Here is a 25,841-nt window from a genome sequence, read left to right as displayed (position 1 = left end):
ATTGTTTTATTAGTAAATCTAATTTCTATGTTTTTCTTCCTCTTAGATTAAAAAAATACATTTTCTTTTACCCTACATTTATTTATTTGGTTATTAACAAATGAGCAATTATTAACATAGTTTAGTAATTGGACCAAGAAAATAGAATGACTAATTTAGAGGATGGTAATATAGGTTGCCTAAGATTTTGAGTCTGGGTACCTGGGTGTGCTGAGTGACCAGGGTTTAATATAAGCAAAACACAACCTTAAGAACAATAATAGTATGTTCTTCTTTGGAGTTCAGTGGGTCTGATGTAAGTTCTAAAACATGCGGAAGTAAATTCCAAAATAACATCAACAGTTAAGACAGACAGATTTTCTTCTCTGCTATCTGCATGCTTCATGAAATAATGGTTACCCTCGTTCTCCAGGTCTGTGTCTCCACGTTCAGTGAGCAGGTCACCTATACGCATGTCCCCTGCAATGTCCCCCGCACGGATGTCCCCTGCACGGATGTCCCCTGCGCGGATGTCCCCTGCACGGATGTCCCCTGGACGCAGGCTGGAGGAAACAGATGAATCACAGCTGGAGAGACTGTATAAGCCAGTCTTTGTGTTAAAACCTGCTTCTTTCAAATGTTTAGAAGGACAGACTGCCAGATTTGACTTAAAGGTTGTGGGGAGACCCATGCCAGAGACATTCTGGTTTCACAATGGTAAGCACAGTACATGTTCACTCATGAGTCACCAAACACAGAAACAAACATACGGGACTATCCAACAATGCAAAAAAAAAAAAAAAAAAAAAAAAAAAAAGAAAGAAAGAAAGAAAGAAAAAGAAAAAACTATTTTGTTTTTGCTTATTTTTTAACAGGAGAGCAAATTGTCAATGATTATACACATAAAGTTGTCATTAAAGAAGATGGAACTCAGTCACTGATTATTGTCCCTGCATCACCCAGTGACTCTGGTGAATGGACTGTGGTTGCCCAAAACAGAGCAGGAAAATCTACAATATCTGTGACTTTAACTGTGGAAGGTAAAACAAGAGTTTTATTAAAATGGAAACAAACTATTTCACCATTTGGGTCATACACAATCATAACCTTTTTCTTTCAGCTGTGGAACACCAGATAAAACCAGCCTTTGTGGAAAAACTGAAAAATGTCAACATAAAGGAAGGTTCCCGGCTTGAAATGAAAGTCAGAGCTACGGGGAACCCCAACCCTGACATTGTGTGGCTGAAAAACAGTGACATCATTGTGCCTCATAAATACCCAAGGATCAGGTATGTTTGAAAAGATAGTTAAATTAAACTTCTTATACAAATCCAATAGTCAAACACGCAGAAAGTGTGTTCCTGACTACCACTATATTGATTTTTGTTTTCATGTTTTTAAACAGGATTGAAGGCATCAAAGGAGAAGCCTCCCTTAAGATTGATTCCACTATCGGCCAAGATTCTGCCTGGTATACGGCCACTGCTATTAATAAGGCGGGCCGGGACACCACAAGGTGCAAAGTCAATGTCGAAGTTGAGTTTGCTGAACCTGAACCAGAGAGAAAACTGATCATCCCGCGAGGGACATACAGAGCAAAGGAGATTGCTGCCCCGGAACTGGAGCCTCTCCATTTGAGATACGGTCAAGAGCAGTGGGAAGAGGGGGATCTCTATGACAAGGAGAAACAACAGAAACCGTTCTTCAAGAAGAAACTCTCTTCCCTCAGGTTGAAGCGCTTTGGCCCCGCCCACTTCGAGTGCAGACTCACACCGATTGGTGACCCCACAATGGTGGTGGAGTGGCTCCATGATGGGAAGCCACTGGAGGCAGCCAACAGGCTCCGAATGATTAATGAGTTCGGATACTGCAGCCTTGATTACGGAGCTGCATATTCTAGAGACAGCGGCGTCATCACGTGCAGAGCCACTAACAAATACGGGACCGATCACACATCCGCTACTCTCATTGTAAAAGACGAGAAGAGTCTGGTGGAAGAATCTCAGTTACCTGAGGGGAAGAAAGGCTTACAGAGAATCGAGGAGCTCGAGAGGATGGCTCACGAAGGTGCACTGACAGGTGTAACAACAGACCAAAAAGAAAAGCAAAAGCCAGACATTGTCTTGTTCCCAGAGCCAGTGAGAGTGCTGGAAGGGGAGACAGCCCGATTCCGCTGCCGAGTAACAGGCTACCCTCAGCCCAAGGTCAACTGGTACCTCAATGGACAGCTCATCCGGAAAAGCAAAAGGTTCCGAGTTCGCTATGATGGCATTCATTATCTGGATATCGTGGACTGCAAATCCTATGATACAGGTGAAGTCAAGATCACTGCAGAAAACCCCGAAGGCGTGACAGAGCATAAAGTAAAACTTGAAATCCAACAGAGGGAAGATTTCAGATCCGTCCTCAGGCGAGCTCCTGAGCCGAAGCCTGAGTTTCACATACACGAACCAGGAAAACTCCAGTTTGAAGTACAGAAGGTAGACAGACCCGTTGACACCAGTGAGGCCAAGGAAGTGGTGAAACTGAAGAGGGCTGAAAGAATTACCCACGAAAAGGTGTCCGAGGAGTCTGAAGAGCTGCGCAGTAAATTCAAGCGCAGGACGGAGGAGGGGTACTACGAGGCTATCACAGCCGTGGAGCTTAAATCTCGGAAGAAGGATGAATCTTATGAAGAGCTCCTCAAGAAAACGAAAGATGAGCTGCTGCACTGGACCAAAGAGTTAACTGAAGAGGAGAAGAAAGCCCTCGCCGAAGAAGGCAAAATCACTATTCCAACTTTCAAACCTGAGAGGATCGAACTTAGCCCTAGTATGGAGGCACCCAAAATCTTCGAACGAATCCAAAGCCAGACAGTTGGCCAAGGATCTGATGCCCACTTTAGAGTCAGAGTTGTGGGAAAACCAGACCCTGAATGTGAGTGGTACAAAAATGGTGTAAAAATCGAGCGGTCTGACCGAATCTACTGGTACTGGCCAGAAGACAATGTTTGTGAACTGGTCATAAGAGATGTGACCGCAGAAGACTCTGCCAGCATCATGGTAAAGGCCATCAACATAGCTGGAGAAACTTCAAGTCATGCATTCTTACTTGTCCAAGGTAATCTGAAAATGTTCCATTTAATAGTGCTCTCTCTCTCTCTCTCTATGCCCATGAATAACCCGTGACATATTTAAATGTTTTTCTTTTCCCATTATTCAAAGTGCGAGTTTAATTTTCTTTTCCCCTTTGTAGCCAAGCAATTGATCACTTTCACACAAGAATTGCAAGATGTTGTTGCTAAGGAAAAGGACACCATGGCAACATTTGAATGTGAAACTTCAGAACCATTTGTCAAAGTAAAATGGTATAAAGATGGTATCGAAGTTCACGCAGGAGATAAGTATAGGATGCACTCTGACAGAAAGGTTCACTTCCTGTCTGTGCTGACCATTGACACATCTGATGCTGAAGACTACAGCTGTGTACTTGTGGAAGATGAAAATGTCAAAACAACTGCAAAACTCATTGTGGAAGGTAAAAGAAATAATGACTGCATTGTTTACTGGAGTCATTTTTATTGTGTGATAAAGAGAGCTAGACATCTTTCTTTTCATAAAAATAATTTCAGTGAATTAGAGGCAAACTTTATATTAAGTGTCATCAATTTATAGTTACTTAGAAATATTGACAATATGGATTTTTTGAAAGCAGTATTATTTTCTTGCCTCACTTTAAAATGTTTTAATTGAAATGTATCTCCCTGCTTTCAAAATAATTAAAAAATTAAGATAAATGATTTGTAGTAAATATTTCTCCACCCACTAGCAGGAATATGAGGAAGACAATTCTTGAAAGTATAGGAAGAAAATAATAGGTATATAAGGTAGCATCTGTATCCATACTCTAGTTCCATAACTCTCCCAAGACATTCATTCACCTTCATCTTATTCTTCAGGTGCAGTTGTTGAATTCCTGAAAGAACTTCAGGATGTAGAAGTCCCAGAGTCATACTCTGGAGAGTTGGAGTGTATTATATCCCCAGAAAACATAGAAGGCAAATGGTATCACAATGATGTGGAGCTCAAGTCCAATGGCAAATACTCAATTACATCCCGCCGAGGGCGCCAGAACCTCACAGTCAAGGATGTCACCAAGGAGGACCAGGGAGAGTACAGCTTTGTTGTGGATGGGAAGAAGACAACCTGTAGACTGAAGATGAAACGTGAGTGCTCCCATCCCTGACACTGCAGTGTGCATCAGTAGGGTTAATGATAAAACCATGACATTCTTTTCTCCCCATCTTTCACAGCCCGGCCTATTGCTATTCTCCAAGGACTTAGTGACCAAAAGGTCTGCGAGGGTGACATTGTTCAGCTTGAAGTCAAAGTCTCCCTGGAAAATGTGGAAGGCGTCTGGATGAGAGATGGCCAAGAAGTACAGCACAGTGACAGGGTTCACATTGTGATAGACAAACAATCCCACATGCTGCTCATTGAAGACATGACCAAAGAGGATGCTGGGAACTACTCCTTCACTATTCCTTCCCTCGGACTCTCTACCAGTGGGCATGTCTCTGTCTATAGTGAGTCTTACATGGTTTTATGTTAATTCATCTCTTTTAAAAAAAAAATGTGATGATGGGAATCAAACCCTTGTGCTTCACATACAAAGCAGGTCTCTATGCTGAGCTATAAACCCAGATCTAGTTTTATGTTCTCATTGACATTGAGCTAAAGAACTTGAATGTGCAGACATTTTCAACAAAACTCACATTCATACAATTCTTGGTTTGTCTTCCTTTGCAGGTGTTGATGTGATAACACCCCTAAAAGATGTCAATGTGATTGAAGGTACCAAGGCTGTACTTGAATGCAAGGTCTCAGTCCCTGATGTAACTTCTGTTAAATGGTACCTTGGTGATGAACAAATCAAGCCTGATGACCGTGTGCAATCCATTGTCAAAGGCACCAAACAGAGACTTGTAATTAACCGAACTCATGCTTCTGATGAAGGACCGTATAAACTGATGGTTGGCAGAGTCGAAACCAGCTGTAATCTCTCTGTAGAGAGTAAGGATCGCTCCATGTAACTAGTCATTACCGTAAGCAGTCTACATTCTCCCTCTAAAAATGACCAACCAATATTTCCTTTTTTCCTAGAAATTAAAATCATCAGAGGTCTCCATGACCTGACGTGCACAGAAACTCAAAATGTGGTCTTGGAGGTTGAGCTGTCCCACTCAGGAATTGATGTCTTATGGAATTTTAAGGGCAAGGAAATTAAGCCCAGCTCTAAATATAAAATTGAAGCCCATGGGAAAATATACAAACTGACAGTCTTGAATATGATGAAAGATGATGAAGGAGAATATGCGTTTTATGCTGGAGAAAATACAACATCTGGAAAGCTTACCGTGGCAGGTGTGTATGTTGATCATTCAATCTAAGTTCTTCTGGGGAGCGACTATTGTAATTATAAAGACATTATTTCCCATTTTTCCTCAAACTCTCACCTGCTTCCCCCTGCCAGGCCTCTTATTACACTGATCTCAAGGCTAATAATACCCTCACCTCTGACTCTTCAGCCTAGATCGTGAGTGTTCACCCAGCCCTACCTCAGATGCCATCTCCTCCATGAAGCTTCCTTTAACCTCTCTACTTCTTTCTCTAGTCCCCTTTCTCCACTTCTTTCATGGTCCTTATTATACACATGACTTATTCCCTGTTTCCTTTCCCCACACCAGAGCATATGGCCCTTGAACATAGAATTAATTGCTTCTTTCTCTTCTCTGAGTATTCCTAGAGATAGATGATGAATAAATGTTTGCTAAACTTAGCTTCATTTTGATTTTGCTTAAATAAAGATTCATTTTTTAAGCATTTCTTACCCTTCAAACATTTTCCTCTTCATTTTTTGATCCAATGAATATTTTCTATTACAAATACAATTGAACTCATCTGTGCATCTCTTATGACGTGAAGGGGAAACACAACCTTTCCCATTTAGCATACACCCTTAGCTTTATAATGAAGAATAATAGTTATAGTCTACTTGTTCACATAGAAGTAGAAGTCATTAAAAGTTTTGGTCCATTACGGTTTGAATATTGAGGAATTGAGGTGCTCTGCTCAGATCAAGACTCTTCTGGTATGTAAGCAGTTCAGATGGTAGAAATGTGTCCTAGATGTGAAAGTCTCATGATCCATACTTTATGATGTATTGCCTTAGTGAGTTGGTCATAAAAGATCTATAAAATAAAATCTCAGATCCTTTATGTTTATAAGATTAATTTAAATATAATTTTAAGTGTATAAGAACAAAAGGCTTTAAGCCCCTATAAGATTTCACTTGACATTTTAAAAGCACCTGCCATAGGCAAGATATTACTAGGAACTCAAAACACAGAAGTGAAGTGGGTGTATGTCTTTCCTTGAATTCAGGATTTAGAGGAAGACAGGTGTCTAAGCAGCTAAGGAGTTAAAGCAATTACTATTGCTTCCAGTGGCGATGGGGTGTAGAAAACATTGGAGAGGAGATGACAGTTCAACTCAGGGATTGGGGGAATATAGGAAACCAAAAACAAAACAAAACAAAACAAAAACACCAATGAAAGCTGGACATGATGTTTAATGCTTATAATCCCAGCCCATAGAAGGCTGAAGCAGAAGGATTGCCATGAGTGTGGGGGCCAAACTGTGTTACAGAGTAAAGCATTGTCTCAAATAAGTGAACAGTAAACACACTATTCACTTTGACATTTTGTTCAACAAATTTTTCCTGAATATAAAACATATACTAGGAAAATAATTCTTAAAGGACCAAATAGCATGCTTTCAAAAACAAGGAACTGAGTTGAAAGCTATTTATGTGGCCTATATACATATGTTATGTTACAGATTTCAGAATTCTTTATTGAACTTTTTTTTTCTATGCACAATATATTTTCTGTTTTTTAATCATATATACTTAGAATAAGGGATTTCTGTGGTACTTTCTAAATACAGGTAAAAGTAACCTTTTTAGGTTTAAACTCATATTTTTAAAATTTGATATTTGATGTTTAATTGTGTAATGATTTCTTTAGCCTGTGGGTATTTTAAAGGACTCACGAGTATTCTACTCTTGTTTTGAAGGGGGGGCCATCTCCAAGCCACTCACAGACCAGACAGTAGCTGAATCCCAGGAAGCTGTGTTTGAATGTGAAGTTGCCAACCCTGAGTCTGAGGGGGAGTGGCTGAAGGATGGGAAGCCCTTGACTCTGACCAACAACTTTAGAAGTGAATCTGATGGCCACAAAAGGAGACTTGTCATTGCGGCTGCCAAGCTAGATGACGTTGGAGAATTCACCTACAAGGTGGCCACTTCCAAAACATCTGCCAAGCTCAAAGTAGAAGGTGAGTCATGGGAGGAGAGCCTTCTTGTCCCCAAATCCTGCTCCTTTAACAGATACCACCAGGAAAGCAAACTGAACGGCCAGTTAAGGTCACATATATTTTCACTTTATAACATCATTATTTTATCAACTTTTTCTTGTGAATCCTGTAGGACAATGTGTGAATTTTCATCACATGTTTTGTGTGTGTGTGTGTGTGTGTGTGTGTGTGTGTGTGTGTGTGTGTGTGTGATGAAAGTGTTGCTTAGGGGCTGTGAAACAGCTGCATCAGACACTCTGCTACCTCATCCCTCTCGCACCCTTCTCCAGTCAGTCTATTAAGCTGTTAGTATACAATATGAAAACTTCATATCACTGAAGTACAGTGCAATCACTGCACAATGTCCATTGCCAACTGGATCTCTGATTTTCTTAAGCACTTGCCAAGTGTCTTTTAAAATGACAGACTACAGAATTATAAAATGTCGGCTAACCATCCTTTTCACGTTGACTGGTGGTGATCAGATTCAGAACTTTTGTTTGCTGGTTATCATTGACATTTTCTAAGCCAACTCTTCACTCTTCTTAAGCTGTCAAAATTAAGAAGACCCTGAAGAACCTCACGGTGACAGAGACACAGGATGCCATCTTCTCTGTTGAACTTACACACCCAGATGTCAAAGGTGTACAGTGGATCAAAAATGGAGTCGTCCTGGATTCCAATGACAAGTATGAGATCTCAGTCAAAGGAACACTATATTCCCTGAAGATTAAAAACTGCACCCTGGTAGATGAATCTGTCTATGGCTTCAAACTGGGAAGGCTCGGAGCCAGTGCCAGGCTGCATGTTGAGAGTAAGTTGACTCGAACATTGTATTGGTAGACAACTCTGGTGGTTACCATCATGTTAACTGTATTACTGAATTTCTCCAACTTTCCTCATTAGCTGTCAAGATCATTAAAAAACCAAAGGATGTGACTGCCCTGGAAAATGCTACTGTTGCCTTTGAAGTCAGTGTTTCCCATGACACAGTTCCAGTAAAATGGTTCCATAAGAATGTGGAGATTAAGCCAAGTGACAAGCACAGACTGGTCTCCGAGAGGAAGGTCCACAAGCTGATGCTACAGAACATCTCCCCATCCGACGCTGGGGAGTACACAGCCATGGTGGGGCAGCTGGAGTGCAAGGCAAAGCTGTTTGTGGAGAGTGAGTGTCTGGCAACCTCCGGGGCTTTTCCCCGGGGGACTCCTGTGGATTTGCTACTGTTTTCTTTCTTCATCTGTGTTTAAAAATACACTAACTGAGCTACTTTCTGATTTCCCCCCCAAGCACTACATATCACAAAGACTATGAAAAGTATTGAGGTTCCTGAAACCAAAGCGGCCTCTTTTGAGTGTGAGGTGTCCCACTTCAATGTTCCTTCCATGTGGCTGAAGAACGGTGTGGAAATTGAGATGAGTGAGAAGTTCAAGATAGTTGTGCAGGGGAAACTCCACCAGCTGATCATCATGAACACAAGCACCGAGGACGCGGCAGAATACACATTTGTTTGTGGCAACGACCAAGTCAGCGCTACCCTGACAGTGACGCGTAAGTCAATATATGGGTGTATGTGTGTGTGTGTCTATGTGTGTATGTACGTATCTGGGTAGGTGGTGTATATATAGACACATGCACATATCTGAATACTTAGCAGACATATTCTTTCATAGTCTGCACTTTTGTTTCCAAATCATTTAACTTATTGAAAACGCTCTTGATAGAACACCTACTGTATGCTCACAATGAGCCACTGCTAACCTCTTCATACGGATGAAAGTTTCTAATTACAGTATCATCAGACGTCTACCTGGAAAGAAGGTTCTGTGTCTGTCACTCTATGACCCTGTCACTCTCTCAGCTGGTCTTCTCTGACACATGGACAGTGTCGAAGCTCCTACCCCCAAATTATAATCACACCAACACAGACAGACACCATTAGAAACTCCCATTCTGCACTTGTTATCACCTGCCCCATAGTGACAGTGCATCCTCACGTGTTTTGTGTCTTAATCCTCCTCGGCAGCGATCATGATTACGTCCATGCTGAAAGACATCAATGCTGAAGAAAAAGACACCATAACTTTTGAGGTGACAGTGAACTATGAAGGCATTTCTTACAAATGGTTGAAGAATGGTGTAGAAATCAAGTCCACCGACAGGTGCCAGATGAGAACCAAGAAACTCACACACTCACTGAACATCAGGAACGTTCACTTTGGAGACGCCGCTGACTACACTTTTGTGGCTGGAAAAGCCACATCGACAGCCACCCTTTATGTTGAAGGTATGATTTCCTAAATGTATCCACAAGAAAAGAAAGTCAAGTATGCCACGTAAAATGTTAATCTTTCAGTTAGAGACTAGACAAATAGGATGTGGTATGTCCATACAATTGGGGTGGTAATTGAAATAAAAAGAAATTACTAACACATGCTGTAATATGGGTAAATGCTGGAAATACGTGAAATGAATGAAGCCAGCCACAGAGAAACACATACTGTATGAATCCATTTGTATGAAATGGCTTTAATACACAAGTCTATTGAGACATAGCTCATTAGCTTCAGTCTAGCGGGAGGTGATAGGAAGTGAATATGATGGCTAAGAGATGCATGAGTTATTTCTGGGAAAAATGAAATGGCTTTAAAATATAGTGATGGTTCTACGGTATATACAGTGGAAGCCATCAAATTATGCACTCATATATATATATATATATATATATATATATATATATATATATATATATATATATATGTATTGAATTATATGCTCTAATAAATCAGGATTGTCTACCCTTTTGATTTCTCTGGGCCACATTGGCCTGACCCACACACTAAATCCAGAGTGTTCAGCTGGTACATCCCATGTATTAATTAATTGAAAACATGCATATGTTCATTTTACATGACATTTATGTCATTGTAACAAGATGGTGTCTGGTTCACGTTTCAAACAATGTGATAAATTTACAAAATAAGTGCCAAACCATTCTCAAAATGTTTTAAGTAAGTTTACAGATTTTGCGTTGGGCCATAGTTATCCTGGGGTGGAACCAGCAACGCATCTGTGGGCCAGATTCCTCTACAAACGTATACATTGAATAGCATGTGACTTATACATCAATAAAGATGCCAAGTGCTGATTTTTTTATTTTCTGTTTCCCAGCTCGTCATATTGAATTTAGGAAACACATTAAGGACATTAAGGTTCTGGAGAAGAAACGAGCCATGTTTGAATGTGAAGTTTCTGAACCTGACATTACTGTCCAGTGGATGAAAGATGGCCAAGAGCTTCAGATGGCAGACAGGTCAATTACTCAGCCTGGCTGTGCTCCAACTATTCCAGCTTTCTTTTGAATCCCATGCATTAAGCTCTGGTTTCCTTCCATCCACAGGATAAAGATTCAGAAGGAGAGATATGTCCACCGCCTTCTGATCCCATCCACACGGATGTCTGATGCTGGGAAGTACACAGTGGTGGCAGGAGGCAATATGTCAACTGCAAACCTCGTTGTAGAGGGCAGGGATGTCCGCATCCGGAGTATTAAGAAGGAGGTTCAGGTATTGTCTGCCTCTTGGACTTTCTGACAAGTCATCAATCCACTCTTAGGCTTTAATTTCTGACTTTCAGCTTGTCTCATCACAGTATGTTAAAGATTGACGTGTCCCTATTGGCTTAGATCTTGTGCTGCTGCCGTTAGTTAGCTCTGTTTCTTGTCACTCAATAAGTATGTTCTTTCATTGTTCAGCTGATATCTTTTATTAAAACAGTTACAGGGGGAAAAAGGAGCTGTAGGTGGGTTGCTGAAATGGCTAAGTGATTAAGAGCTGTGGCTGCTCCCCAGAGTACCTGGATTTGATTCCAAGCACCCCCATGGCAACTCGCAACCATTTGTAATTCCAGTTCCAGGGAATCTGATGTCCACTTCTGGCTTCCTCTGGCACAAGGCATGCAAATGGTGCACAGGCATATATTCATGTAAAACACCCAAACATGCAAGATAAAATAAAGTTTAAAAACAGCTGTAACACTATGCTGTTGAATAAATGGCTACTTACCATGCAACTCCAATCAGAAACAATGAAAATTTAATTTGTGACATTTGCACATTAGCTAGAAATAAGAAACTCTAGGAGATGGCAAATTCTCTTGTTGTTTTTTCCCCCCTGATGGAGAGGCAGGTGTCTGTGAGTACTTGCTATGAGTCTAAGAGTAATTAATCCCAGTGTGAGCAGTGCTGAATTCATAGCAAAGATGTTAAACAGACACGTTTGCTATCTTTCTTAGTTACTGTTCTATTGCTGTTAAGAAACACCATGAACAAGGCAACTCTTATAAAGAAAAGATTTAATTGGGGGGCTTGCTAGAGGATAGTTATGAGCATCATGGTGGGAAGCAGACAGGCATGGTACCTGAAAGCTTTCCAGTCTGATCCACAGGCAGCAGGCAGAGAGAAAAGACTAGAACCAGCATAGGCTTTTGAAACCTCAGCGCCCAACCCCAGTGACATATCTCCTCCAACAAGGCCACACCTCCTCCAACAAGGCCACACCCCCTAATCCTTCCCAAACAGTTCCACTAACTGGTGACCAAGCATTCAAACATATGAGCCTACAGGGGTCATATTCATGCAAACCACCACCACATCTGCTGGGTTTGCAGTGCTTATCCATATGGGTGCTGATCTTTCCAAACAACGTAATGGAGGCGGTATATTCTAAGAAATTCTTCTCAAGTTCAGATCCATCATTTTTCTCTTCCAGAAAAAAATCATGCTTTAGAGAGCTTGTTCTCTGTTAAAAGACACTTGCAGTAAAGACTCACATGACCAGCCGAGCCTCTCTTCCTTCATTTTCTAGTTCTGAGCCTTGGTTTCCTCGCTTTTTAACTGAGGACAGTAATTGCTCTCTAGCTAGCTCACAGCTTTATAGTTCACCTGATGTGATATCAGATTGAAGGGTAACTTCAGAGGCCTCTATAAATAATTCAAAGCCCCCAGATGTAAAATGTCATCGTTTCAGTTATGATTTATTAAAGCACAAACGTTTAAAGATGAAATTATTGTCTTCTTGGGCAGCTTCCCCTCACTAGCCCAGGCATAAGCTTCATCCCCTGAACAAGAGATTTGGGTACCATTTGTCCAGAAATCAGCGGGAAAAAATTTAAATATGCTATAACCAGCCAACTTATGATGTCACAATGACTCAATTTTTCATGTTCGCTAAGGGAATAGCTTTAGAAATCGGTTAAGTGTGCGAGAATCAGATTCATTTTCAGTTTTATTTTCGTGTCATTCCGGCAACAGGTCATCGAGAAACAGCGTGCTGTTGTTGAGTTTGAGGTCAACGAAGACGACGTTGATGCCCACTGGTATAAAGACGGCATTGAAATCAACTTCCAAGTTCAAGAACGACACCAGTATGTGGTGGAGAGGAGAATTCACCGGATGTTTATATCTGAGACCAGACATAGTGACGCAGGCGAATACACCTTCGTGGCAGGGAGAAACAGGAGTTCCGTGACTCTCTATGTCAATGGTATGTGGTTAGGCTTCAATATGTCTTGTGGCTTCATCTGAATAACTGAATAATCCTCTTCTATGCCACTAACACAGTGGTGGCACCTGAGAATTCTCCGCCAAACCCATGGCACTGCATCATCTGGATGTAACTGCATTTGTGTTCACATCAGCCTTGTGGAAAAGAGAGAGCAGCTGCTGAAAGGACTATTGAGATGTCATTTCCAGGAAGCACCTGCTGGCCGGAACTTCATTTGTTTGATTGACACTACTGAACAGCCACTGTGTGTCAATGATAATGTACTCCAGATGGCTTTCCCTATACGGCATTTAGCTGTGGTAGTTCTCTGTCCTAACTGTTAAAGTGTAAATAACGCTGCTATACAAGCAATGGAGACATTTGCAGCCTTCAGTGCAAAGCTTGGGAAAACCCAAAGATCTCCTTTGAGACCCTGGTGTGCCTAGAGAGCCACAGGCAGAACTGCATGAGGCTCTGCCCCAGGCTGTAAGATCAGTGCTTTGCCTTTGGAAGTGGAACTCCCCATGCTACCGGGAGCTTCCTAATCATCCTCCGGAGGATGTCAGTAAACCTCTGCTTCCCTCATTAAAAATGCTCGCTCTAAATTTAAAGCTTGACAGGACCTGATCCTAACCCAGACACAGAAAAGAACAGAACCTGCCTCCCAGCCACATTTCTGGCTGTCTTAGAGAAAACTCCCCCAAGTCAGATGGGAGGGTGCTAGGAGTTCTCTCAATGTTCATAAAGATGATCCCTTGGCCATACTCCCCGGTTTCCCTGGAAGATGCAGTTGTCATGACATCCACTTTTGTTTCCTCTGCAGTAGTAGCAGAGAGATGGAAGCTCAGAGAAATGAAGAAGTAGAGCCAGATGCCAGCCTCATATAAGCCTTTCTCCCTGTTAGTGGCCTCCTCATCCAACACTGAAAATATGCACCGATTAGCATAATCATAAAGCTGAATTTTTAAAATCTATTTATTTGCACTCTACTGATATGGACTACTATTCAACCAGCCAATGCTTTATGCCATCAGCCTCTGTATGTAACAGTGACTATGACATATACACAAATACTTGTAAAGCAAACTAACCTGAATGTCATAAGCCTCTTCACCATGTATGTGCTCAAGTGACATTTAAAAATAGGTAGGATGTGAGAATTGTTCTAGATTCTTAGCTGTCCATGGGTGTGCACAAGCAACCAACCAGAATGATGATTTTATAACTAGGTGCCCAACACTCTCAGCGCCTCTCATGAAACTATTTTTTAAATCATTCTGAAGTTATAAAAATTCCTCTTAGTGCAAAAAACTACTCTGATGTTCTGAGACAAGTAAAGATATCACAACATGGAGGTTTTGTTTCCAGACACATGGCCATCTTGAAACAAGTGAGTGGAGAATCGCGTGCTGTCTCTCCTTCTTTTCCTTCACGGGCTGTCCTGGCATTGTCTTCCAGCTCCTGAACCACCCCAAGTCCTGCAGGAGCTCCAGCCTGTCACCGTGCAGTCCGGCAAGCCCACCCGTTTCTGTGCTGTGATATCAGGCAGACCACAGCCCAAGATTTCCTGGTATAAGGAGGAGCAGCTGCTTTCCACGGGCTTCAAGTGCAAGTTTCTCCACGACGGGCAAGAGTACACGCTTTTGCTCATCGAGGCCTTCCCGGAGGATGCGGCTGTCTATACCTGTGAAGCCAAGAACGACTATGGAGTAGCCACAACCTCGGCTTCGCTTTCTGTGGAAGGTAGGAAGCCAGCCCGAAGCTCTCCCAGGGTAGTAGCAATAGATTGCAACCCAGCTCTAAAGGCACTCTCCCGTGAAATCCGTGGGCACCCCACTGGGAGAGCTGTGAGGGGAAAACCGGTGACAAATTCTATGGTCTCTCTCTTCAGTTCCAGAAGTTGTGTCTCCAGACCAGGAAATGCCAGTTTACCCCCCTGCCGTTGTTACTCCACTTCAGGACACAGTCACATCGGAGGGGAGGCCAGCGCGTTTCCAGTGCCGAGTTTCAGGGACAGGTAGGTGCTTGATAAAAAGGTGTCGTTACTGGCGTTTACAGAGGATGGTGATGGGCACAGTGTTCTCATCCTCTCCTCCGTCATGAAGATCTCTCATGAGGAATTTAAACCTGAATGGACAATTAGCAGCAGATATATTAGAATTATTTAATTATTTATTTTGCCTGTACATTTGTCTGTGTGGGGGTGCCAGGTCCCCTGGAACTGGAGTTACAGACAGTTGTGAGCTGCCATGTGGGTGCTGGGAATTAAACCCAGGTCCTCAGGAAGAGCAGTCAGTGCTCTTAATCTCTGAGCCATCTCTGCAGCCCCTTATTAGAATTGTTTAATTAAGAATTATATCATTATTATACATACCACTGTTTTGTATAAATTGTTTCATATGTATATATTATTATTATTACATCATAATTATATATACTACATTTTGTACTCTTAAAAAAGGTTAAAGTGATACAACTATTCTTTCTGAAAATCTTTGAAGATTTTTCCACAAACATCTTAAAAGCATCTAGCATGTTATGATTGTAGCTACATTTTAAAATCTTAGTTGGGAAAATATGACAAAACTTAAAATTGTTATACGTTTATAGTAGCATTTTCATAGGTTTCAAGAGAAACCATCTCCATGTGAGGCTTTATGGAGTCTATGGATAATGCATGTGGAAGGTATATTCCTGCAGTGAGCGAAGATTAGGCTTTAAACTCATAGGTGCGATTGGATTTGTGGGTCCAGTGTGTTACCTCCATATGAGTATACACTTTCACTGGTTCTCTTCCATTATGAACATAATGAGAATACCGTTATATTAAACCTTCAAATATATATCTCAAGAGTGTCTAGACCCTGATGTCTAAAAAAAAAAATAGCACCACCTAAAGGAGAGGCAACTCCAGGAACACAAGGGGACCCTTGCCCTAAAAGGATACTTTGTCCATAGTAGATACTCAATGAAAAACCGCTGATGGATGAAATCAGTGGCTGTAAAATGGAGACTATCAACCACTTAAGATGATAAACAAGGCAGCATTTAATACAGTGCCCACCCCATTGCCCCCATCCAGAGTTATCTGCGTCATTTTTAATTTGGGCATGTTTCTCACATGCCACTAGCCATTGCCCTCCCTTGACTTTGAAAAGAAACTATCTTAAATAGTGTAAGATGTGATTGGGGCCTGACCTCGGATACTCACAAGATAAAGCAAAGGAATAAAGGGTTGCTTTACTCCAGATGAAAATGACTTCCTCTTTTCTTGGTTTTTGTGTAGCGGCCCTGCAGGGGACGTCCCAAGGCTTGGTGGTTATTGTTTGTTTATTACACGTCTTCCATTAGTTTATAACTCAATTTCTGCCTTGCCAACAGCTCTTTTCCTAAACAAGTTAGGATTTCACTAGATCTTCTGACCTACTGGCGTCCTCCTCTGGGGTGGAGATGGTAATCAGGAAACCTAATAGACCTGTTCAGTTTATGAGGATAATTAAAGTATGATGCATGTAAAGCACCTGGAGGCATGGCTCCCAAGTGACTGGTGCTAATGCATTCATTTATTAGAGACTTCGAGCCTTGCACTGGATTTAAAATGTGGGCAAATTCTATGGACTTTGTGTCTTGGAAGTGTAGTTTTTAAGATATGTTGAATACCAGGAAATGGAAGATAGTTTGATAATGTTCTTCTAATACGGTAACTTCATTTTAAAATGGAATATACTATAGCTACACTCTATATATCTCCATTGAATTTTAGAGGACTATTTTACACACACATACCACATACTAACTAAATAGCAAACATAATAACCATATGTGTATAATGGGTTTTAGTCTACAGATCATATTATAGTTTTATCTTAAATGTTACAAAATGTATCCTACGTCTTCTACAAAACTATAGAATCAATAAAGAAAGATCACTTCTGCATAATTGATTTCTGTGTTAGAGTGGACCTTGTAGTTTTGTGACGTCACTAACTCCCTACGTGTGATAATACTTCTACACGTGTGGCCATTCCTGTACAGACATGATAGGATATAAATTAAGTTCATGAAATGAAGCGACCTTCCAGAAACTTCCAAATCAATCCTGAGACTGAAAATATTTACACAGCATACCCTGACACATGCTTCCTAAGAGAGCTCATCTTGCCTTCCACAAATTGGAGTGGATTCTGAGTTTTCGTCCTAAACTTTCAGAGTAGGGAGGAAGGAAGCCTTGGTACTTTCTGAAGCCTGAGTGAACAATCTCAGGCTGCTGTCGTGCCAGGAAAACATTATCTACTGAAGGTCTCTGGTGCCCCCTACTGGTAGAAAGGAAATTTGGAAAAGTGTACATTTAAAACGGTTGCTAGCTCCTCACTAGTTTATTCTACAGGAAATAAGCTTGAACCATTTAGAGGCTTAGAGAATGACAGAGAAATTAAATAATAAAGAATTATTAATCTAATGATGAAAGATGTCCACTATTTGCGTAAGCGCCCTCTTCAATTTTATTTTAACAGCTCCACTACTGTGGAGACACTAAGTGCTGGGTGTGGCCAGGCAGGGCTGTTACCTTCAAAGAGGTGAAGAGACACGTGTGTGTAGAGACCACAGTCACAAATGCTGTCACGTGAACTATGTGTCCTCTGTCAGAGGGACAGCTGGAGAAGGTGTGCACACTGAACAAGGGGTGGTAGGATCAGAGCATGCCCAGCATAAGAGGCCAAGAGGGAAGCTCTCAGAAGTCACAGAGGACTTCGAATCAGATGGCCTGGAATCCCCTTAAGAGCTGAAGTTTAGCTGTCAGGAGCAGGCAAGAGGCCAAAGGCCAGACACCAAGGCTCTCCGTTCTGTGCCTAGACTTTAGAGTTGATCTTGTTTGCAACCAAGGGGTCACTCGGGGACTTTTAACCTCTATGTAGCATGACCCCGTGTGTCTTTAGAAATAATACTGTGTTGGGCAAAAAGAAGAGCGGGAGAGAAGCTTAGAAGGTGCTGATCAGGCCCTCACCGATCAGGGAGACCCGGTGGGGGGAGGGGAGGAGAAAGGGTAGCTGAGAAAGTACTCAGGAAGCAAGAGGGTGAGGTTGAGGAACCAGACACGCTGGTGGGAGGGAATGAGGTGGGTGAGCCTCACAGAAGCCACAAGCAGCCAATGAGCAGTTCAGGCAGGGGCAGGCTAGCCAGATGGACCAAATGCTCTGCCAAGAGAGGTTGTTTTTTTCTCTCCATTTACTGCATTGGTTGTTAGCAGGTCCTGTCCTGTGTTTTCCATGGTACTTTATTCAGTTCACCACTGGCAAAATTGCCAGTTAGAAATAAACACAGAACCTTGTAATGAGATGTGCCAAGCTCTTCATCCTGGAGATGAAGCATGTGCGCGCGCCCGCATACACACTTACACACACAAACACACATGCACACACTCACACATACTCACATGTACATACGCACATGCTGGCACACACACACACACACACACACACACACACACACACAGAGTTTAGTTTATGGAATAGCTATTCTATTCTTTGTGTCATTTGCCTATCATACGCCCTTAGCCTTTCACATGTTACTGAAGACACTGCTGATCTCCATTGGCCTCAGACATTTTGCTATAATGAATCTCTTATTTCAGTGGTTTGTGAGTTGTTTCACTCTTATTTCAGTGGTTTGTGAGTCGTTTCAAGTGTGATATGTCCCTGGGCTCTCACGGCAGGTGTATGCCGTGTTTAGTCCATGAATCCTTAAGCATCCTTTTTTACAGATGAGAGCCATGATTCAGAGAGATGAAATGTCCAAGTCAGAGGCTATCAGACTCTCCCACCAACATAGCATTTTCTAATGTACCTTATAACCTAGGGACCAGGAAGGTCTGTTTCTTTAGAAAAAAGATCCTGTGGGAGTTCATACACAGCTGCTATCACTGGGAGGAGGGGATCACTTACAGATCAAGAGTGGCACCCAAATTCTGAATGATGGTGCTACCAGAACAGAACTGAGGGAAGGAAACTGTCAAGGCTGTGCTCCAAACTGAGATGGCTTGATGCTGACCAGACACTTAACTAAACCCTGTATCCCTTAAAGTAGAGCAGCATGGCAACATTTTATTTCATCCTCGATTTGTATTTTTCCCTTTTATTAAGATAGCTCAAATTATCTCATGGGGATAGTCAGATGAGTCTGAGATGTCTAAATTCCATGAGTTCTCCCTCTTTCTCCATTAGAAAAGTTATTTTCTATACAACTATTTTGCTAAAGCCTTTGGACGCTGGCCCGTTGGTAACAAAACGTAGTGATGTAAGGATGTCCATTTTAGAATTGATGGGACACTGATCTGCTCCAACCTCTTGTTTCCTTATCCTTCTGCAAGCTGCAGTGGACATTTTCCTCACACTCTCTCCTACGCCTCAGATCCCTCATCCTGCTTCACAAATGAACTCTTTTTTAAGCCACTGAACACGGTATACAACATGCCTCAAAAGAATATAACCAATGGCTAGGAATGGTGGCCATGCCTGCAATTCCAGCTTTAGGACTTAGAGGCAGGAGTGTTAGAAGTCAGAGGTCAGCCTCTACACAGCAAGTTCAAGGCCAGTGTGGGCAACATGAGACTGTCTCAAGAAAATGGTTTTTAGGAATAAAACTAAACTTCTAGAGTTTGAAACATTGCAACTAGTTCAGCAACAGAACAAGCTGGATCTTTCTAGAATCATGTTTCCTTCCTGAAGATGAGAGTCATGTAGTTATACAGATGCAGTGCGTTCAGAAGAAAAGTATAAGATCTTAAGCTAAAAAAATCAAACATGGTCTGTAGTCTAATCAAGATTATGCTCACAGGTAAGTAAAAACATGCACTCCTTTTAAGGATTTAAATGTGTTTTCTTTTGCAGATCTGAAGGTGTCTTGGTACTGCAAAGACAAGAAAATCAAGCCATCTCGGTTCTTCAGGATGACCCAATTTGAAGACACCTACCAGCTTGAGATTGCTGAGGCTTATCCAGAGGACGAAGGAACATACGCTTTCGTTGCTAACAATGCTGTGGGACAAGTGTCCAGTACAGCCACCCTGCGACTGGAAGGTAGGGTATGACTCTTAAGAATTTCACGGTACTGGTACCAGTTACTAGTCAGGGAAACCACTGGCCCTTCCGTTCTTCTCCTTTAGCTTGTGATTCCCTCATCACACACAGTTTCTGCTCCTCATTGACCAGTTCTCTCTGGGACCTTGTCTTTTTATTTTGCCCTGCTTTCCTCTGTAAAGTTTTGTGATGTATTACTGTTACCACTGGCTTTTCTGCTTCCTGATCAGCATGTATCAGAATGTAGAGAAAAATGCTGGGAAAAAATGGGTAGGTATATTTGCTTTGTTACTGAACTAGGGTAGAGACCAGATCATCTTCACATGGTATTGAAACAACTATGATTTCATAGGTGTTACAGTATATAACTTCAGATTTGATCACAAGCTAGATACATTCACCAAGACTAAAAGGACCCCTAAATGTTGAGAGAGCCACTGTTGAGATTGAATGTTTCTGTTCATTAGTTATACTATAATCAGAAACACTTTCTTGGTCACTGAGGACTTGAATTCAAAACAAGACTAACAATGGTCTGGGAGTGTGACTCAGTGGTATGGCACTTGCCTAGCATACTCCAGGTCTTGAGTTTGTTCCCCAGCAACATAGACACACACACACACACACACACACACACACACACACACACACACACACAAATAAAACAATTATAAAAGAATTTCACACACAATCATGCTATGTTTTCTCAGTGAATATAATCTATATGATGTATACAGAAATACATAAGGATTTAGGGAGACTTCTAGTTTCTTCTTTAATTTTAAGGACTCTGATTATACATTGTCTTCATAATGAATTTAAAGTAGTTTGCAAAATAGAAAAGTTTGACTTATAAACAGGGTGGGAAAAGTCATTACTAAACCTAGTTGCATTTTCCACCATTGCCTTCATGAGCAATGGAGTCCACTTTATTCTCTAACCCGTTGGTGTCTCTCTTGTCTATCTGGAAAATGGACATGAATTTGTGTGACTTTGATTCCATAGTGACAAAGCATTAGGACCAGATCGGATTCTAGTTCATCACTGAAATCTGTGGTAAACTTAAAATAGACAATTCCAAATGAATTTTGATTTAAGCAGGGAAAAGCATTAAAAACTGGCATGCTTCCTTTCAGGATTTAGCAAATCTGAAGAAGTTACATCAGACTTCCAATGGCATGCCTCACCATCAGTTTCGTTTAAGAAGGCGGCCCTGGGCCAAAAGCCCGTCTTCCTCCAGCCTCTGACAAGCCTCAGGGTGCCCAGCGGGGAGACAGTCAGATTTCACGCGAGGGTCTTGGGTGTTCCCAAACCGGCAATCCAGTGGTTTCATAACCACCAGCCAATTCTACCATCCAAAGATGTAGTTTTCCATTTTGAGGAGTCCACAGGCATGGCTTTAATGCTTATAGTTGATGCTTACCCAGAGCATGCTGGGAAATACTCTTGCCGAGCAGCCAATAGTGCGGGGGAAGCCGCTTGTGCAGCTACGCTCACAGTGACTGCGAAAGGTAAAGCCCCTCTTGCTCCGAGGACTTTGATTTGCTGTCTACCATTCACTGCTACTAATGCCAGTCCCTGCTGCTTGTTTTACCTCATACTTCCATCAGTCCACAGTTTACTAACCAACTAACACGCGATGCATCTCGCTAAGCCTCCGACTGCGGGTTAACCCACACACTTGAATCACATTGAAGCATGTGTTCCACGCAATAGGAAACCACTATTTTGTTGGGCACCGATTTTGCTTGGCTGCTTTCTTTTGGAGGGCAGGAATTTATTTTCCTAGGTGATATTGCGTCATTTCAGCATCAAAATGATCTTTCTGCTTAATAATATATTAAAGCATATGATGGAGAATAAATGATGTATCAGCTATAGTTAGATAAAGGAAAAATGGGTGGGGATGGGGAGAGAACCGGATTGCGTCATTCTGCCCGGCTGGAAAGATAACAGAAGGAGGGAGCCAGATGCTGTCTGTTGTCAGCATAAGCCTTCAGTACCCACCCATTGCTGGACCATCGGCAGTAAATGTTCTCCTGTGTGGGTCTACATTCTAGAGCACACTGCATTTGACTGTTCCCATGGCAATGGCCCCTTTCTCCTTCGTCTTCCATGCCATCCTATGTTACTGACCTAGACAAGTGAGACATTTCAAACTTGGCATTCTTTCTTTTTCTTGTCACTGAATTGTACAGTGCAAGCTCTAGATAGGCAAAGTTCTGGCGAAGATGTAAGAGAGTCCACAGAGTCCCAGACAGCAGACAAGTCCTCTTTCACAAAGGAGGAGAGCAAAATATTTCAAAAGGACGCTAAGTCATGTCAAGGATCACTGTGTAAACATGTATGTTTGAGAGCATCCCTCAAAGCTCCCCATCACAGCTGCATCTGTTTCAGAAACAGGTGGTGTCGTGCTGTACCCGTCACAAGGGGCAGAAAGTCCTGAGTTGTCAGAGACATCTGCTGGAGAGCTGGGGTGGCGGGGATGCAGCAAAGACTCTCCCGTCCCTTCAGGACTTCACTGTGAAGTGTGACAACACTGCTCAGTTCCTCTGGGCTCCAGAAGTGAATCTTCTGTTGATAAAATCTAGACTCACAAAGGTGTGAGGATAGAGGCATCCGAGGGAAGCAACCACAGAATGGAAACATCAGTGCCCTGCCATAGAGGGAGTTTAAGTGGTAGCCCGAGGACTAGGGAGCTGTGTTGTACACAGTGGTTACGGAGAGACAGCCTCAGCAGTGCTAGGCATAGAAGGTGGCTGCCTGCCCTTTAGCTATGTAAGTCTTGCTCCATTTCATCTCCAATGCCTTTTGCAGCTTTCTATGCAACCCAACCGAGTCAGTGAATATGTTCCTGAAACCACCTCTTTTGCATCTTACCCATAAGCACTTGATGCAAGTACACTATGTCACTGGCCAAACTTGGAGGAAAATTTAACTCTCTAGTCCAGATTCAGTTTAAAATCTAGGGTCAGGAAATCCAGTCATTTTTTTCTGTGCTACTTCTTCTAATACTTAACAAAGACAAACCTTTAAAATACACCAGAGAAGGCTAAAATATAGGAGTTGCCAAGCACTCCTTGGGTAATTATCATTGTATCTGACACTGAGCTGAATTTCAATTTAATTGATTCCATAGTAAGAGTCCAGCAAATCATCATCAATGACAAGCCGGTTTACCATGCAGCAGCCATCATTATTTCTTCTCAGGCCTGGGGGTTCTAGGTTTATAGAAAAAGCCATGAAAATAGAAAATTGGATATTGAAAATAATAAGGTTCTATTTGGACTACAATTAATGGTCTGTAGATAATTTTTCTACAAATGGTACTGCTTTTACAGCCTTACACTCTCTTGAAATTATAGTGATTTTCTCATGGCAATGTCCCTGTTTTAGTTATTATTGTGCTTGAATATTGTGTCTGAAAGAGCAAAGAAAAATTTGTCTGGGAAAAGCGTAGTTTTTCCCCTTATTCATAACCTTGCCTCTTAGGCACAAACAGAATAAGAATATCATATTTGAAGTGCCTGAAGCTTATGCTATGTACCTATAGACAAATGACCTCCTGGGTCACATGGAAAGGGGTCAGTGGACAGAGGTCAGGCATCCTCGGGGATTGTGGGAAGGAATAGCCACAAGTTCCTACCTGATTCTCATCAAGTGGTTGGTGGCTATAGAGATAATGAGGGGGAAGTCAAGTTTTGTCTTGTGTCCAGCTATCTCTACACTGAACTGTGGCCATCTTTCTTGCCAGTCAGAGAATCAGTCTCATTGATTCACTTAATACATCTGCAGTCCCATGCATCAAAAGAAGATTCCTCTCTGAATCTGAGATTTTGTTCCATGGCAATCCCTGGATCTATCTCCATAACAAACATTAGAAACATCTAAGCCCTAGCTCCTGGTCTCACTGCAGTGTTTTGGCTAGCACAGTGATTGTCCAGAATGACTGTCTAGAGGTGCTGTCTGTACATTGTGTAGGTCACCGCGGTGACAGTTCCCACATTGTGCAGTTGGCAGTTGGCTGTGTTACAGAAGTGGGAGAAGCACGGATCTTTGAGATCTCTTCTAGAAAGCGCAGTGCCGAGGGTCATCTTCATAGTGTGGGTTGACCTAAATACTTCTGCCCCAGGAATTCCTGTGTGCTCAGGTCCAATTGGTTATGTTATTAAAATGTTATTGAAGCAAGAGAACATTTTGAAACCCAGACAGCATTTCTTGTGCTTATAAATGTATTAAAGGTAAGATGCTTTTAGGTATTTGAAGAATGAAGGATTGCGCAGAAGCATCTACTTGTTTAACTAAAGCCAGTATCTCTATGTGCCTCTTTTATTTTGATCTAATACATTTATATAAGCTACATGGCTGCACACCGAGATCAAACAGGAATGTAACTGACTTGTTAGTCTGTTTGAATATGGTCTTAAGGGCATAATAAAATAGATACATCAGGTGTTACTTTTGAGCCTAACGTGTGGCTTTTTCTTCTCCTCATAATGACAGTCCACCTTCTTGACATTCAGCATGAGTTGTGTTCTTCCAAACACAGCTAATGTATGCCCTTCCCTAACTTTATTCTCTTTATTCCTAACTAGCAAAAGAATCATGAGGCAGAATAGTTACAAAAGTTACTCTTTGCTCAGACACTGAAAGGATAATACTCAGAGACTCCCAAACTAAACCAAGCAATAAAGTTCTTTAAAAAAAAAAAAACACTGAGGAAAACACTGGGTTTGTCATTTATATCATGCCAAAGATCACAAGGAAATGAAGGAGGAAACAAGTGTCCTTAGAGGCACTGTCACAGTGCTACATGAAGTGAAGAACATGTGTCCCAGGCTGCTAGCCTCGTCCTGGAAGCTGTCCCAGAGACCATAGTGCCCCAAAGTCGTACCTGCTCTGTGTGTAATAAAAGCCATTTAGAGTTCAGGAGTCTTTGCTCACTGGCTGATATGTAATCTGACTTTGTATAGTTTCAAGTGTGAGAGGTCAAGGAACTGTTTACTAGTTTGAAAAAAAATGCTTCTGAAGAAAAAAAAAACTAAACTAAACTAAAAGTAGCAAGCAAGCAGTGCATGTTCCTAATCAATGTGGTTTCCTCTCTTAGCAAGTATGTAGTCAGTAGAATATTACACATGGAATTTTCCCTTAGCTTCTGAGCTGCTTTTCTGAGTGCATGTAAAGGCATGGGGGATTGGGACCCTCTTCTGTCAACTTTGTGATACATCAGCTCAGTGAGTCCTTCGGCATGGATACTTTGGTGGGGTGCGTTTTCTCTTTCTTATAACAGAAAGGCAGTGTTTACCACATAACTCATGAATCGAGTCAGAAACTGTATGCAGTTACTCACCAAAACTTCTTGTTGTTTTTCCATTTTAGCCCCTGAATCCATTTTACATGAGAGGATTGATCAGCAGATTGAAATGGAGATGAAAGGTATTGTTACAATGAATGTGAGATTAAAGTAGAAATTCTGGAGGATTAGTGGAATCCTTGACCTACTTTATTTCTCTTAGTATTATTGAGGATATGGCATAGATGTACAAATATATCTCTTTGAGTATATATGACTATGTCGCATGCCTGGTTTATATGCTGATGGTTATGTGCATTTCACAGTAATTTGTTGAATGGTAATTTTAAATCTCGTATTGAAACTTTATCGGCCACACCCAGTTTTGTGTTTGCAGCCATCCTGAAAAGTGTGTACTATGAACAGTTGGTCATTTTAATGCATGAAATCATGAAGTAGGAGTTTGTTTTTAAAGTCATGGTGAACTGAACTGAACAAAGGGTGTTAACCTGTCATTTTCAGAATGCAATGTCATGAATGAATTATAATAGAAATG

The 25,841-nt window shown here is 41.7% G+C and overlaps 1 protein-coding gene across 4 annotated transcripts in view; it reads left to right on the top strand.

Annotated features, from left to right (window-relative positions):
* Positions 1–25,841, top strand: part of Ttn (titin) — a 275,803-nt gene that overhangs the window by 28,906 nt on the left and 221,056 nt on the right. For all 4 annotated transcript variants that reach the window (XM_076569742.1, XM_076569741.1, XM_076569740.1 and 1 more), the window contains 21 exons: positions 413–696; positions 855–1,019; positions 1,100–1,268; positions 1,385–3,078; positions 3,214–3,495; positions 3,917–4,183; positions 4,271–4,543; positions 4,767–5,030; positions 5,121–5,381; positions 7,095–7,355; positions 7,924–8,187; positions 8,280–8,540; positions 8,664–8,924; positions 9,400–9,660; positions 10,545–10,686; positions 10,774–10,939; positions 12,685–12,916; positions 14,375–14,659; positions 14,808–14,933; positions 19,804–19,992; positions 25,372–25,428. In XM_076569742.1, coding sequence (XP_076425857.1) covers positions 413–696; positions 855–1,019; positions 1,100–1,268; positions 1,385–3,078; positions 3,214–3,495; positions 3,917–4,183; positions 4,271–4,543; positions 4,767–5,030; positions 5,121–5,381; positions 7,095–7,355; positions 7,924–8,187; positions 8,280–8,540; positions 8,664–8,924; positions 9,400–9,660; positions 10,545–10,686; positions 10,774–10,939; positions 12,685–12,916; positions 14,375–14,659; positions 14,808–14,933; positions 19,804–19,992; positions 25,372–25,428 — 6,164 coding nt within the window. The remainder of the gene's footprint in view (positions 1–412; positions 697–854; positions 1,020–1,099; positions 1,269–1,384; positions 3,079–3,213; positions 3,496–3,916; positions 4,184–4,270; positions 4,544–4,766; positions 5,031–5,120; positions 5,382–7,094; positions 7,356–7,923; positions 8,188–8,279; positions 8,541–8,663; positions 8,925–9,399; positions 9,661–10,544; positions 10,687–10,773; positions 10,940–12,684; positions 12,917–14,374; positions 14,660–14,807; positions 14,934–19,803; positions 19,993–25,371; positions 25,429–25,841) is intronic.

Source organism: Peromyscus maniculatus, chromosome 4, assembly GCF_049852395.1.
Source record: "Peromyscus maniculatus bairdii isolate BWxNUB_F1_BW_parent chromosome 4, HU_Pman_BW_mat_3.1, whole genome shotgun sequence".
NCBI classification, from domain to species: domain Eukaryota; kingdom Metazoa; phylum Chordata; class Mammalia; order Rodentia; family Cricetidae; genus Peromyscus; species Peromyscus maniculatus.
Note: the sequence above shows the minus strand (reverse complement) of the source record. Positions and strands in the feature narration are given on the sequence as shown.